Raw genomic sequence first — 16,446 nt, 5'->3', positions numbered from 1 at the left:
GATTAGCGCGTTTAAGCAAACAAACTCTTCAGTTTTATAATATAAGTATACATTACGATAACAGCTATAAACGATAAAACAAGTTTAAACAATACTGCTATAATAAAATGAACTTAACTACGCTCACGTTATCAAGATCTCAAGGATTTACTCTCTGCCATCTAATTGGCTATTTCTTATTGTTGTTTACCAAAGGATCTGGGCTATTAGGTAAACGTGGAATGTAGGTCGATGCAATCACTTTGAAAGCTGAAATAGAGTATTGTTCAGTGGATTTATTGGATAGTGCAGTATCTTGGCTAGATATTCTTACAATTGTAAACCGCTTCAAGGGTTCAATACTGTTGTGGTATGCTTTGATCTGATACTAAAAAGCATATTTATTACTTAATCAATTTATACACTTAGTTTGTAGAATCGCACCAAGCCGAAATAGCGGGTGGCTTCTACTACATTAGGGAAAATTACGTTAACACAAAATCGATGTTCGGAAATAGTGAGCAGCAAAAACAATGCACCACGTACCTTGGAGATGCTGCAGCACTCGATGAATTTGCGCCCAATTATCCGATGCGATACACGTGTTTTAATGGCCGCCGCGCGCGCACACAGCAGAGGAGCGGCTCGATCGAATGCGGAAGTACAAGTGACGACCACAGATTAAGGTCTCGACTGTCGTGGTGCATGACAGTTGCAAAATAATTTGACAACCTTTGTTTGCATACTCTGTGCCAAACATCGATAATAGACACCACGATCAATTACACGGTAACGAAACATCCCGCCCACCAAAATGCCTATGGTATTTTCTGGTCAGACGATAAATAGAACATAATGGGAACGAGAACGATAAGAATGATCCGTATAATTATTGATGATACTTATTGATTACGATAAAAACTAGTTACCTAACTAATTGATTCTGTATAACACGATAGATGTTACACAGACACGATATCTTATTGCTAACGATAACTTAATGTCTAGATACCTTACGATACTAAAGAAAGATAAACGATTTAAGCTAGTCCTCGATTGGTAGAGGGCATAACTTAACCAACGGTCTTTGAATTATATGATTTTTCGCTGTTTTAACTACTGCAATCCGAGCTACACCATCAGAACCGGGTAAAAGATCCACTACTCTGGCAAGAGACCATTGTAGTGGCGCACGATTTTCATCCTTAATTATCACCATTGAGCCTATCTGAAGCGGTTTAGAATCCTTAGTCCATTTGGCGCGTTGTGTTAGTGAGTTAAGATACTCGTGTTTCCATTTGGACCAAAAACTCTGGTGAAATGATTGTAACAACTGCCACCGATGAAGCCGACTTATATTAACATTTGATAGATCTTCATCAGGGACAGCTGTCAAAGGCTCTAAGGTAAGGAAATGGCCTGGATGCAAGTAGCTACGATGAATGTTGTCGATAATTAAAAACGTTAATGGATGATCAGACGGTAGAAAGGCTGGATGCCTTTGTTCGTATTCTAAACCTGCGCGTGAAATTCTACCGCCCACCCTGAGAATACCTAATCGATCGATAAATGGATTGAGTTTTCGAAAAGGTTTCGATAAAGGTTTGTTCGATTTAAGATTAGCAATTTCGTTCGAAAAGACTTGACTCTGTACATGTTTAACGATTTTTAATAATGCGTTATGTCTTTCAACGTTATTAATGAAATTATTACGATTAGCTTGAGCTGGGTTTTTAGAGTTATTGATAAAACGATATACAAATGCCAAAATGTTAACGATTGTTTGAAATGATGAATAACGATTAAGTAAAGAGTCAATTATTGTTGGTTCGATTGGAGCTCTCTCTTCAGCGGAAAGAGCTACCTTACGTTGCTCCTTCTCCATAACGACCTTCTCCTCATTTGATGTGACAACAGCTGTATCCGTAGGCCAAGTATCACTACCTTGGGTTAACCAGCACGGTCCCGCCCACCATAAGGCATTGTGCACAAGCTCACTCGGAAATAAACCTCGTGAACACAAATCAGCAGGATTATCACCTGAGGATACATGATGCCACCAGTCTGTAGGGGTGATATCCTGTATGTGACTGACACGATTCGCGACAAATGTTGTCCAACGCGAAGAATGAGAACGCAGCCAAGACAAAACGATGGTTGAGTCAGACCACAAATATACAGAATCAATATGAATACGAGAAAGATACGTATCTTTTACAAATTTGTAAAGATCTGATAGAAGAACTGCAGCACAGAGCTCGAGTCGTGGTAACGATGTATGTTTAAGAGGTGCAACTCGAGCCTTAGAGCAAACGAAGAAAACATGAATATTACCAACAGCATCTGTAACACGTAAATAGATAACAGCTCCGTATGCAAGGGTAGAACTGTCACAAAACCTATGTAGCTCATACGATACAGCATCCGTGCAGGTAAGTTGCCGAGGAATCAGAAGTTCACTCAAAAGATTAAGTTGAGTGCGATGCTTGTTCCATGTATTGATGATCTCGTTAGGCGGCGTTTGGTCCCATCCAACGCCGAGAATCCACAACTTCTGAATTAAACATTTTGATTGAATTGTGATGGGAGATAAAAAACCTAACGGATCGAAAACCCTAGCGAGTTCACTAAGAATTGAACGCTTAGTACACGGCCGATAAGTAGATTCAATTTCGAAAACGAACGTATCTGTGGATGGATTCCATTTAAGACCTAATACCTTAAGAATTTGATTATCAGAATTGTCTAACGATACGGATCCAGTCAAACAACTATCACTGGGTAGATCAGACAATAACTGTGGTTTATTACTAGCCCACTTCCTAAGTTCAAACTGTCCACACTTAAAAAGTTTAATAATCTGCGACTTTGCTTCCTGAGCGACCTCTAACGATGAAAATCCAGTTGTGACGTCATCACAATAAACATCAGACAGTAGTACTCGTTTTGCGAGTGGATAAGAATCTCCCTCATCTTCAGCAAGCTGTCGAAGAGTACGGCAAGCGAGAAACGGAGACGAAGCTAATCCATATGTGACTGTATTTAAACGATATTCTAAAAGGGGCTCATCAGGAGAACTCCTCCAGAAAATGCGTTGGTAATCACGATGTTCTTGCGCTACTACAATCTGTCTAAACATTTGACGAGCATCAGCCATGAAGACAACGTTGTGTTCCCTAAAGCGTAAAAGTAGATTTAAAATATTCGGTTGTAGCTTTGGGCCGATAAGTTGTGTGTCATTCAGTGACTTAGAATGCATATCCTTCGCAGAAGCGTCGAATACAACGCGGAGGCGTGTGGTCGCAGAGTCAGGGCGTAGAACGCAATGATGAGGTATGTAGTATTTTCCTGTGCCAACTTGTGCTACAGGAACCACTGTCATGTGACCACTTTCGATGTAATCAGACATAAAGTCGACATATTGCGATTTTAACAAAGCGTCACGTGACAACCTACGTTCGATAGCATAGAACCTACGCAAGGCAACTTCGCGAGAGCCCTCAAATGTAGGTTCTGAATTATTCTTAAATGGAATACGAACAATATAACGCCCAGATTCATCACGTGTGTGTTCTTCAACGAATTTACGTTCGCATAATAACTCATCTGGAGTTAGCATTGAAGTTTGCGGTACTGAATCTAATTCCCAAAAACGATGAACCAATGAATTCAAATCATTATCGATTACAGGCAACGTCTGCAACAGACTACTACATGAAATATTAGTTTTACCTAGAAGTAGCCAACCAAAGATTGAATTAAACGCGGTAGGTTGGTTGACACCTCCCTTGATATGTTGATTAAGAACAGAGTCAGCGAATACATCAGCAGCAAGCAAAATGTCAATGGGACCAGGTATATCGAAACCAGGGTCCGCTAACGGCAACGATTTAATATGGGACCAACTTGATGAATTAAGTTGAGCGATAGGTTGATCGCCACATATTTTAGATATGACGTGCATATCCAAGTTAAATAGAATTCGACCGTTAGTGCCGATAGAACAAGTGACGTCACCAATAACAGGTGCATCCGCTTCCCCTATGCCACTAATTGCCGCGGTTGTTGAAGCCGGCGTTAAATTTAAAAGTTTTACTGCTGATTCTGTTATGAAATTGCTCTGACTGCCCGTATCAAACAGGGCACGAAACGATTGCATATTACCTGAAGCATCCTTAACCTGAACGATAGCTGTGGCTAACAGCACTGTATGATTCGTATGTGACCTTGACACCAGCGACGACCCGATTTGATTTGATTCGATCTTAGTGTTATGATCGCGATGGAGTAAGGTGTGATGTTTACGCTTACACATACGACACGAAAAAATAGATTTGCAATTTTTTAATTGATGTGATGGCTTCAGGCAATTAAAGCACCAATTGTTTTGAGTGGCAATAGCCATACGATCGTCAATCGATTTACTAATAAAATCTTGACAAGAAAAAATAGAATGCGACTTATGGCAATACGCGCAGCTACTTGAATAAACTTTAGACTTATCGTTCGAATTACATCTATTGTTCATAGCAACAAGTGCATTTGAATTGAAACGTTTCGTTGATTGATTTTGAGTAGTCGAAGGCTTTAAAGATTTGTTCACACCAGAAAAATGTGTATCTCGTAATAAGGCTTCGCATTTGGAACGCAAAAAACCCCTTAATTGATCATAAGACGGCAACTCCACGTTAGAATATTTCTCCTCAAAATCGCGGCGTAAGTTCTTGTCTAATTTTGATAAAATATGGTAAACTAAAACAAAATCCCAACGATCTATCGGTAACTCAATAGATTTTAAAATATTTAAATTTTCATCGAATAAGTCGAGTGACTTTTGAAACTCAGTTGCGTTGTTATGCATGAAGTTAGTGTTTAAAATATCTTGCCAACAAGTAAAAGCTAATGTTCGTTTACATTTATAGCGATTAATAAGAGCTTCATACGCGTCGCGATAATATTCATGAGTCATAGGGAACGCCTTAACCACCGATAACGCATCCCCGCTAAGAGAAGAAATTAAATAATGAAACCTTTCCGTGTCCGAAACTGACGTTGAGTTATGAATTAAAGAATTAAACGTATCATAAAACACAGGCCACTGCTTGATATTGCCCGAAAAATGTGGCAATGTAATTTTAGGTAAACGGATATTCGATGAAATGATGTTCGAGTTAATCGAATTATTTGTATCATGTTTAGTTAAACTAATATAAATAGACTGTATACGAAAATATAATTCATCGAATTGTTCCTCAATTTCAGTTTCATTATCCGCGTCGTCCGACAGATCGAGTATATTAAAATGAGCATTTTCGAAATTTGAAACGATTTGTTTAATTTCCTGATGATACGATAAAAATAGGTCGTATTGTGAACGATCACTCAAAGCTGCATTACCTATTTCTAACGCCTTCGATAATCTTTTAAGCGCTATAGTACGTTTTCTACGCAATGTCGATAAGTCCTTAGTCGTATAATATTCATCCACCGATTTAGATTTTAATTTTTTCAAAGAACCTAACTTCCGAGTTGAATGTTTGGTTAATAAAGACATCTTATTAAATTCAAATTCAAATATCGAATAAACAAAATGTAAAAACGTTTATAAACAAACAATTAAATAACAAAGTTAATCTTCGATGTAATTATTCAAACAATGAAATAAAATGAAACAATGAAATTATTATTTCACCTTTACGCATATGAAGTTAAGGATGAAAATCGCATGAAACGGTAATGTGAATGAATACAGATTATAACTTACAATAACAAGTTAAAGTGATGATGTGCTGCGCGAGCCGCTAGAATGTTTTTCGATTTACCCCCGAGTATTAATATAAAATGAAATTATTTTATATTACGATTTAACCTAATATTACGTTTTAATATTAGTTATGTAGTTAGGATAAACTGTAACGTGAATGAATTATGTTTTGGAATGTGAAATTACTATAGGCCGATGTAAAATTAAGCACCGATGAAATATGTGATTGCTTAACTAGTTCCTACAATAATTAAACACTTTGACTTGTACTTCTGAATATGTATTAAGTTTTAGAATATGAAATTGTTTTAAGCCGATTGAATTTAAGCACCGAAAAAATAAGTGTTTGCTTAAATAGATCTTATAACAACTTCCTACTTTGTTAAACAAAGAACCTAATACGAACGGAATTGAATTTGATTTTAGATTATGAATTACGTGTGACCAGTAATACCATAAGCTTTTGAATATGATAATTGATACGCAAATTCCCGGGTTTCGGCACCAGAAATAATGTAGAATCGCACCAAGCCGAAATAGCGGGTGGCTTCTACTACATTAGGGAAAATTACGTTAACACAAAATCGATGTTCGGAAATAGTGAGCAGCAAAAACAATGCACCACGTACCTTGGAGATGCTGCAGCACTCGATGAATTTGCGCCCAATTATCCGATGCGATACACGTGTTTTAATGGCCGCCGCGCGCGCACACAGCAGAGGAGCGGCTCGATCGAATGCGGAAGTACAAGTGACGACCACAGATTAAGGTCTCGACTGTCGTGGTGCATGACAGTTGCAAAATAATTTGACAACCTTTGTTTGCATACTCTGTGCCAAACATCGATAATAGACACCACGATCAATTACACGGTAACGAAACATAGTTATTTATTTATATTTAATTTCTATCAGTATCATGCATAAGCTTGATTGTGTCATAAGTTGATACTTTTATTAGATATACTACTAGCTGTGCCCGCGACTTCGTCCGCGTGGAATAGTGACTACATAGTACATACTTAGTTACTATACTATGGGCGTAGCTAGCCATGGGCTCAGGGGGGGGCAACAATAATAAACTACGTGTGGCACTCGAGGACTGCCGCGGTATAGCTATTGCATAGCATCGCAGTGCCGGTTGGAGGGGGGGGAGGGTGTTAGGTTTTTCGTTACGGAATTTTTACATTCGGTCACCACGCTCAAGGCCCGCGATAGAAGCTATGCAATAGCTTAAAAAATCATTTTTCACGTTCACGCTCCCTCTCCCTCTCCCTCTCCCTCTCCCTCTCCCTCTCCCTCTCCCTCTCCCTCTCCCTCTCCCTCTCCCTCTCCCTCTCCCTCTCCCTCTCCCTCTCCCTCTCCCTCTCCCTCTCCCTCTCCCTCTCCCTCTCCCTCTCCCTCTCCCTCTCCCTCTCCCTCTCCCTCTCCCTCTCCCTCTCCCTCTCCCTCTCCCTCTCCCTCTCCCTCTCCCTCTCCCTCTCCCTCTCCCTCTCCCTCTCCCTCTCCCTCTCCCTCTCCCTCTCCCTCTCCCTCTCCCTCTCCCTCTCCCTCTCCCTCTCCCTCTCCCTCTCCCTCTCCCTCTCCCTCTCCCTCTTTCTCTCTCTCTCCCTGTCTCTCTCCCTCTCTCTCCGTCTCTCTCCCTCTCTCTCCCTCTCTCTCTCCCCCTCTATCTCTCCCCCTCCCTCTCTCTCCCTCACCCTATCCCTCTCCCTCTCCCTCTCTCTCTCCCTCTCTCTCTCCCTCTCTCTCTCCCACTCTCTCTCCCTGTGTCTCTCTCTCTCCCTGTCTCTCGCCCTCTTTCTCTCTCTCTCTCCCTGTCTCTCTCCCTCTCTCTCCGTCTCTCTCCCTCTCTCTCCCTCTCTCTCTCCCCCTCTATCTCTCCCCCTCCCTCTCTCTCCCTCTCCCTCTCTCTCTCCCTCTCCCTCTCCCTCTACCTCTCCTTCTACCTCTCCCTCTCCCTCCCTCTCCCTCTCCCTCACTCTCCCTCCCTCTCTCCCTCTCTCCCTCTCTCTCCCTCTCTCTCTCTCTCTCTCCCTCTCTCTCCCTCCCTCTCTCCCTCTAAAGAAGGATGAAATCTGCTGTATGAATTCGCGTATCTGACTGCGCCAGACAGTCTAGTCACATGAAGAGATCGGCGGAAAGCTGTGTCCGCCCCTACCACCGATGTGGACGTCTCAACGTGACCACGACCGCTCTGCCAAGAGTGAATCGACAAAGAAGAAGAATAGTTTGTTATGTTTTTTACAAAAAAACTGCAGTTTCCAGGAAATTGGTTCTACAACTATTCGAATTGAATTGTATTGTATTCTATAACAAGCATCGACGCTTTCCGTTTAGAAACATACGTGTCTGACATTAATCTTCAAGTGTATCTGTGTTCTATTATTTATAGTTTTATAGTATTTCAAAAACTTATTTATTTTCTGATAATACTGAAGAACTAGGTGCTAGTCTCAGAACAACAACCTCTATATTTTAGATTAATAGTTTTGGCTTTATACAATTATTACAATAGACGTATGTGGATGATTTTTACCGAATAAAATAAAATAGATAAACACAGTTAAAAAAAAGTCACTTTAATGAGAAAAAACTCATAAAATTACCACATTGTCGCCGATGTTTTATAAGTATACAAACATACAATTGAAGCTATTAAAGCGCTTTAAAATACATACCTACAAGCATTCACATGTCATGCCATATTAAACCGAAATAACTTTCATTTCCATTATATAATTTAAAACTAAGCATTTGTCAGCATCATCAAACTTCGTAATTAATTCACTCTGATTAAAATACTGACCATTGCAATATTTAGCAACAAATTAGCCATCAATGGAGCGTAAAATATAAAGTAATTTATAATACTAGTAAATATTAAAATTGCTTATAAAGCGAATGTATACACAAATCACATATTATCTCATTATCGGTTATTGAACACCGGTATTATAACTGTGACCTCATTTGAGTATATAAAATTACTAGCTACACTTCGCGTGATAAAAATAAATTTCCTGGTAAAAAACTTCATCTCCTATACGTTAGGAGCATAGGGCATACGTGCCCTTGGAAGTAGAATTTAACAAAATCCGGTCTTAGTGGATCTTTCATTATAGTCTATGCATGCCAAATTTCAGCCCGATCGGTCGAGTAGGCTGTGCGTATGCGATCCGCCAGTCAGTCATCTTTACCTTTTATATTATACTAGCGGTCCGCCCCGGCTTCGCTCGTGGTACATATTTCGCAATAAAAGGTAGCCTATGTTCTTTCTAAGGGTCTAAAGATTATCTGTGCCAAATTTCATCAAAATCGGTCCAGTAGTTTATGCGTGAAAACCATACATACATACACACATACATACAAACCTTTCCTCTTTATAATATTAGTATAGATAAATAAAAGAAAGTTTCCGTCTGTGTATATTATTGTAAGGAGAGAGTATATATCACGCTTGAAACGGGGAGCCAGTAACAGTAGATTATTTAGTTAGTTTCTTGATTTATTCTGTTATTATTTTTTGTTTTATATTAGCAGTTTTACAATGTATCACTGTTATAATATAACACCTGTGACCTTTCTCCCTTAACCAAGTTAAAAAGAATTAGTGTCCGACCGAAACTGGTTTCCAGGCCGAAACCGAAACCGAAACCGAATGTTCGGCCGTGGCTTCAGTTTCGGCCGAAACCGAAACCGAAACCGAAACTCACGTGGTCAAGTATGAAATTTCTAAAAATACTGAACTTTGGTGCATTTTACCTATTATTTTGCCTTAATTAGGGCATGAAATGAAAACACAGTATATTAAATTTGTTGTAATTATTTATTTAATATAAAATAAAAAAATAATATTTTTAATATATTAATAATAACAATTTGAATTTTTATTATTTTTTCAAATTAATTTCTCAGTAAAATCAGTCATCTAAATCAAATCAGTAATTGTTACTGTTACTTTAAATACTAAGTTTTGGTATTTTGAGATCTTTCTCTTTATTAAAGAGTCTTTAATACTTTGGATTGGTATTTGTACTTAGAAGAATAATCAGTCTCTTTAAGGTACCTCTTATATAAAAATAATAATTATTAATTACTAATTACTATTACACCCAGTTCCAATCTCAACATAGATAATCAAAAATTGTTTCCACCAGCGTGGGTCAACCAACGCTTTGACAGCGTCCGTCAAAGCGTTGCATAGGAAAACGAAGTTAGGCGAGCGTGAACGTGTGTGAACTAATTTCACTGAACTTGCGAAATAAGTTTCGGTTTCGGCAAAAGTTTCGGCCGATTTTGGCCGAAACCGAAACTGCGGCCGAAACTTGATTTTTGGCCGAAAGTCGGCCGAAACCGAAACCGAAACCGAAAGTTCGGTCGGACACTAAAAAGAATATACAGGGTGTAATCGTTAAGTGTGCACAGGCGATTTTTCCGTAACTATTACAGATATCAAAAAACTTTAAACTGATATCGAAAGTACTTAACCTAATGAGTAAAATGGCCATAATAAATTTTTAAAAATAATACGAGAAATATCTAAAAAAATTACTTTAAACCCTCCCATACATTTAGTATGAGATATGAATATCCCATGTACATGGGTTGATCCAAAAGTAATGATAATCAATATTAAACAAGGTCATTACAGTTAAAATAATTATGTATTTCTCTAGATAGTCTTCTAACTAGATAATATACTTCGATATTTTTTTTCCTTAACTTAGAAAAAAAAAAACTTTGACTTCATCTACAAAAACCCCTCAAAATCGGCCATCACTTCGCTGTCGTCTTAAAATTTCTTGTATCGACGGTGTTTCTTGTGCCGAGGTAAGAGATAGAATTAACTAGGAGCTAGATCTTACAAACAGGGTGGGTGTTCAAGCATTTTCAATGCCGATTTTTGATTGGCAGCCATCGCAACTGACGCTTTGTGATCTGGTGCGTTGTCTTGGTGAACCAACATTCAAGACCGAAGTTTGCCATGTCTCTTTTTCTTACTAACCTACCCGCAATCTTTTAATTTGGTCTGTGTAGTAAGAGCCCTGTGTAGTAGTGGCTACCTTCTTAAAATATTCCACATTTCTTCAGCGTCCCAAAAAACTACGGCTTTAATCTATCCCACTAATTTTCACTTTGAAAATCTTCACCGTCACTTTGGAAGCTCGCATCCAGGCCATTGATTGTTTCTTGGTTTCAGCATAAACATGGTGAACCCAGGTAACGCCCATGGTCACAAATCGTGACAAAAAATTATCCTAATCTCATTAAAAATTTAGAAATTCACCCTCTAAATGTCGAATCGTTGTTTCTTCTTTTCGTCGGGAAACATTCTGGCTCGCACTGTTCACATTAAAATTAATGTTAATACTTGGAAACGTGGCCTGTAGATATAATTTTTTTGTGATAACTTAGTGATTACATGAGCAAGCATAAAACATTTATTTTATATTTTTATGTGCACAGGAAATACCCAATTATCATTACTTTTGGATCAACCTATACATTTAATATGAAAGATTTTAGCTTTTTTTTTGTTTTTTTGGTTTTCTGCTTTAATTACTTCGCAAATTTGGAGGGAAGTTCATTTAGAAACTGTAAATAGACCTCCTCATTGTATTGCACAATAAGGACGTCACTTCGAAAATCTACTATGAATACAAAATGTATGGGAAATAAATTGTATGGGAGCGTTTAATGTAACATTTTTGGTTATTTCTCGTTTTATTTTTAAAAATTTATTATGGCCATTTTACTCATTAGGTTAAGTACTTTCGATATCAGTTTAAAGTTTTTTGATATCTGCAATAGTTACGGAATAATCGCTTGTGCACACTTAACGATTACACCCTGTATAAGCCAACATTTGCGTATGGTATGCGGCATGAATACACAGTATGTAATGTAAAAGAAGACAGGAATGTAATATATTGTATGTTCTCTACACTGTATAATATATAAGTATTCAACTTTATTTGTGAATAACGAAATTGTTTCACTTTAAGTCAGCTGTTAAAGTGAAGCAAATTATGTAACAGATATATTTAATTAGCTTTTCTTCGCAACAACTCATACAATTTGAAGAGTTTTTCAATGTAACTGTACTAAATTGCGTCAGTTAAGCTATTGCATAGCTTCTATCGCGGGCCTTGAGCGCGGGGACCGAATCCAGAAATTCCGTAACGAAAAAACCTCACGCTCCCCACTCCTACGGGCACGGAGGTGTGGCTTGAAGGCATGCTATGCAATAGCTTTACCGCGGCAATCCTCGAGTGCCACACGTCTTTTTTTTAAGATAAAACAATAAAAGCGAAGCGGTTGTTAGGCGCCCAGTGAAGTCAATAAGGATAAGATAATCGAACAATATAATATTATGTACATTACAATAATAGATATAGTCCAAGATATTCTTCTACATCCTTGTGAAAATGTTTATCTCAAGCCTTTCCTTACTAATTCATTGCTTGAGCCCTTGCCTCCCTTGGGTACACATTGTCGATTCAGAGTCTAAGGCCAATCTACACCAATACGATCATGATTGTCACCCGAGGCAGTTGCTTTGGAATACTAATCTGATAGGTCCGATAAGTTTAACATTCTGATTTGGACAGCCGAGCAACTTGGGGATAATCTGTATTTATAGGCCGAGGGCCGTGACGTCATTGTTGTTTTAGATTGTAAGCCCAGCGGATCAACCCAACAATAACAGATTTATAGATGGAACTGATTTTTGAAGACAGCGGTTATGGAGATTAGTAAAGTCTGTTGTTACACTGATAAATAATAGTTTTCAGTAGATATTTATAGGGATAGTTTTCTTAAACTCAATTCCGGTCCCTGTATGTTTTTAATTCTCCATAAATATTACCTTTCCTCTTTTCAATTATAACTCCATTCATGATATTCCTGTAAACTTTTTATTAGTTCAAACATGTCGCATTTCTCCAGTTGGAATCTATCTTACTGCTGGCGTATTTGACAAGGTTTCACTTCTAACATCATAGTCTTTTTCTCTATGAGGTAGAATCAATCTTACCACTATCAACTTTGACAAGGTTCCACTGCGATCTATCACAGTTACGTTTCTATATTTATCTGTATCTCTAATTTATATGTTTTACTCGGCTTCCAGCTTAAAATATTCATCTTTTAAACACCACATTTTGATTGATATTTAGTTTTATAGCATTCAAATGCTTCTTAAATGAGATTTTTTTTACAATTTCACCACCTTTGTCTAATTCAATATTCTCAGAATTAACCTGTTCCTAAAATTGGTAATAATTCTAAAGCTCGATCAACCAAGCAAAGCAGAACGGCGTTTTGGTGTCAAAGCGATTATTATTATGATGCATCACTTCGCTTCATAGTCTGAGGTTTCCAAAACATATTAAGCTCGGTCTTTATGACTCAGCCGGGGATGATTTATTTTCAAGATGGTTCAATTATTAAAGTGGAGTAACAAATTATGAGCTGGTTATATGAAAGTTTTGTTGGTTCGAAATACGTGTCTACAATAATGAAACTGTTAGATATTCATCGATTTGACTATATCGAATTAAATCATCATGTGATGTGTTTATTTATGCATAAAAATTATGGACCAATATGCAAATAATATACTATGTTATGTGACCATTTTACGCCTAAATGCGTTTCAGGTGACCAAGCTAGCATGTGTGTTTATTATGTAAATAAATCAATTTAATCTTTCATTACACCAATGCCTCAACGACATTTATCTAACTCCAACAACGCAATACAATTAATTTTCAAGAATAGCATCCCAGCCTTTTCTTATTGAAGACATACAAAGTTGTCTATCCTTCGAACATTACCCTGGACCCAGTGTACAAAACTCCAATAATGCTAGAAGATAAATAATAAAGGTCACAATGTTCGCAAACTGCTAATAGAAAAGGAAAATAATTCATGAAACAACAATCCAGTGATGTTGTTATATGTTACTTCAAATTCTTTTACGAGTATATTTCGGAAGAAATATCAACTTTTTAAGCCCTCTGGAGTTTTTATTCTTATTTAGTTAATATTTGAATACAATGTTGTTCCGCTCCTTTGGGTGGAGTTTTTTTAATGTACCTACGATGATAATAAAATCATTTCTTTGTTGTTTTAAGTTTGTCTAATCCTGGTAACAAAGAAATTCCTTAAACATTGCTCGCTAAACTTTTTTTGTCTCATCAAGGCTTGAAATTTGCTATCCGTATTAGTTTTGATATTAATATTTAAATTAAAGGTCATTTCCACAATTTCATAACAATACTTCTTCTTCTGTCTCATTTCAAACAGTTTATAAGGGACATCAAGGGGTTAGTAGAAGTCATATCCAGCCAAAATATCAAGCCTAAGTCATAATTTGCTTCAAGAGTTTGAGCAGTAGTGTGGACAATTTTCAGACAAATTGAACACGACGGTTTAAATTTATCGCTTGATCACTATCGAACCCTCGACCTAGATTTTCGTTAAGGGTCTTTGATCTGTGGGCCTTTCAAATTTCATAAACATTTTCAGTTACTAGATCTTTGTAAAGGTTGTTTATATTCAACGCGATAAATAGTGTTATAGAAATTGGATAGAGGAACATGCAAATTTGTATTTCAAACTAGCTGTTACGATTTCGCTCGGGAGGACAAAGGAAATACCTGTATCATTATTTAGCCTAGTAAGAACAACATGAATATCATAGTCATTATTTGTAACTCAAAATCGGAAAGGAAATATGTGTCCTTTCAAATTTAATTGTCTAAAGGCATTCAATTTAAACTTGTAACATTACTCAGATAAAGTTAGCCAAACTTTGACCTAAATGCATCCACAATCAGACTGCAGGAAGGCTCCGAGATCTAATTAGAGGCAAGATTGGGTTTGACAACTTGTTAGTTTGAAGATCTAAGGTATTGTCGGACTGATCAATAGAATGGTGCTCGGGTATAAAGGATTCCAGAGGTATATATGAGACGATAAGATCTGGTTGGTTCAAAGGACTATTTATGTATCTTGCTGTGGTGTATAATTGTGCTATAATGTTGTAAATAGGTTTGGAAATAGATATTTTAATGACGTTTTGTGTACTACTTATTACTTTATTATTAGTGTGAAATTTTAAAAATTAAATAAATAATCTACATTTGCTTCTTTTCAGTTTTGTAATCTGATATGTTAACATTCATAATATTTATGAAATCTTACTCTACTTTGATTAAAATAAACTTAACAAGAATTCACTACCTTCCTGATTTGAAACGTCTTACAAATTTCAACAAAATATTGCACTAATAAACGTAATATAGAACTACGAGAGCTTCAGCAAAATAATTTAATATTCGCAAAATTATTAATCACTCAGAAATATTTAATGAAGCAGGTCTTTTTCCAATTTGCAATTTCCTACAAAGTACATGTAAATGAAAATACAAAACTCGTAGACGTAACTCGTTTTTCTCAAGTCCAATAAGTTGAAAACTTGAGCGTACAATAAAATCTATTAGAGAACGAATATTGGAGTCAATCGTGAAGTTAACGGGTCTGGACATATTTCATAAGGGATAGCGTTTTTAGAAGAATTGGCGTTGTTTTTTCTTATAGCGTTTCGCTATATAGTACCATTTAAATGCTTAAATTTTGGTTATTTTACCTGCAATGTAAAATATAGTAAATGCTTATACTTGTATACCAATAATAGAGCTTACTTATATCAACTTTTTTATTAATTTACATTCTAATTATCTGGTCCCTCTTCCTTTCTCTGATTGATATTGATTCCATGTTAGATCTTTAGTAGTGCTGGTAAACTTGATAATATTATTATGCTCAATATAAAAAAAAGTATTGTAAATTCCAACTTTTTTTCTGCTCAGTTCCTTCCAAGTTCCAGGAATTATTCATAAAGTAGAAAACAGAATAAATTACTAAAGCAAAAGAAAGGCAGACCGCACTTTTCATTACTGTAACATCCCCCCACAACCCAAGGTATGTTCTTGGCGTAGATATATTTGAAATGAAAGGCTTGGAAATTTTCACATAATACGAGGTCGTGTAAGTCTCTCTAATTACTTTTTAAATTCTGAATAACTTTCCTTTTAGCTCTTATTAATTAAGGAACTATCGAGAACTCAATTACGCTATTAAAATGAGCAAAGATATTTTGCACTTAGTTTTATGTAGAGATTTTTATAAGTATTGATTTCGACGTCACTGTGGAAGTGTAGAGTATGGTAAAAATTTATACAATCAAGTGCCTGTTTCTAAAGATTTTTTATACACTTCTCTAGTTTTAAGTATAGTATGCTTTTGAATGTTTAAATGTAACATAGATAATTTACTTATTATTAAAATGAATGAGGTATATTCTGCTTATTTTATTAATCACATATATATTGTACTAGCTTTCTGCCCGCGGCTTCGCCCGCTATTCAAAGAAAAACCCGTATAGTTTCCGTTCCCGTTGGATTTCCGGGATAAAACCTATCCTATGTGTTAATGCAAGTAACCCTCTATAATATGTGTGATAAATTTCATTGTAATCGGTTCAGTAGTATTTGCGTGAAAGAGTAACAAACACACACATACACATCCTCACAAACTTTCACATTTATAATATTAGTAGGAAGGATAGAATGAATCAATTTAATATTTTTTTACCAATATTTGAGTTTGTATTCCCACTTTTAACATATAAAT

General features: G+C 36.7%; 2 protein-coding genes across 3 annotated transcripts in view; one reads left to right on the top strand and one right to left on the bottom strand.

The window, feature by feature from the left end:
* The window catches only part of LOC149901553 (zwei Ig domain protein zig-8-like), a 165,677-nt gene that overhangs the window by 117,079 nt on the left and 32,152 nt on the right, over positions 1 to 16,446 (top strand). The gene's annotated exons all lie outside the window — the stretch shown is intronic.
* LOC149901554 (uncharacterized) lies at positions 336 to 4,138 on the bottom strand. The gene is made up of 2 exons (XM_090111140.1): positions 1,849 to 4,138; positions 336 to 367 (listed from the first exon to the last, which is right to left on the bottom strand). Exons 1-2 carry the CDS (start codon positions 4,136 to 4,138, stop codon positions 336 to 338), a joined length of 2,322 nt encoding a protein of 773 aa, XP_089967266.1.

Source organism: Colias eurytheme, chromosome 16, assembly GCF_061535395.1.
Source record: "Colias eurytheme isolate Ceu_HAF_F1 chromosome 16, ilColEury1 Martin Lab GWU primary, whole genome shotgun sequence".
NCBI lineage: Eukaryota > Metazoa > Arthropoda > Insecta > Lepidoptera > Pieridae > Colias > Colias eurytheme.
The sequence above is the reverse complement of the archived record's forward strand: the minus strand, read 5'-3'. Positions and strand labels throughout refer to the sequence as shown.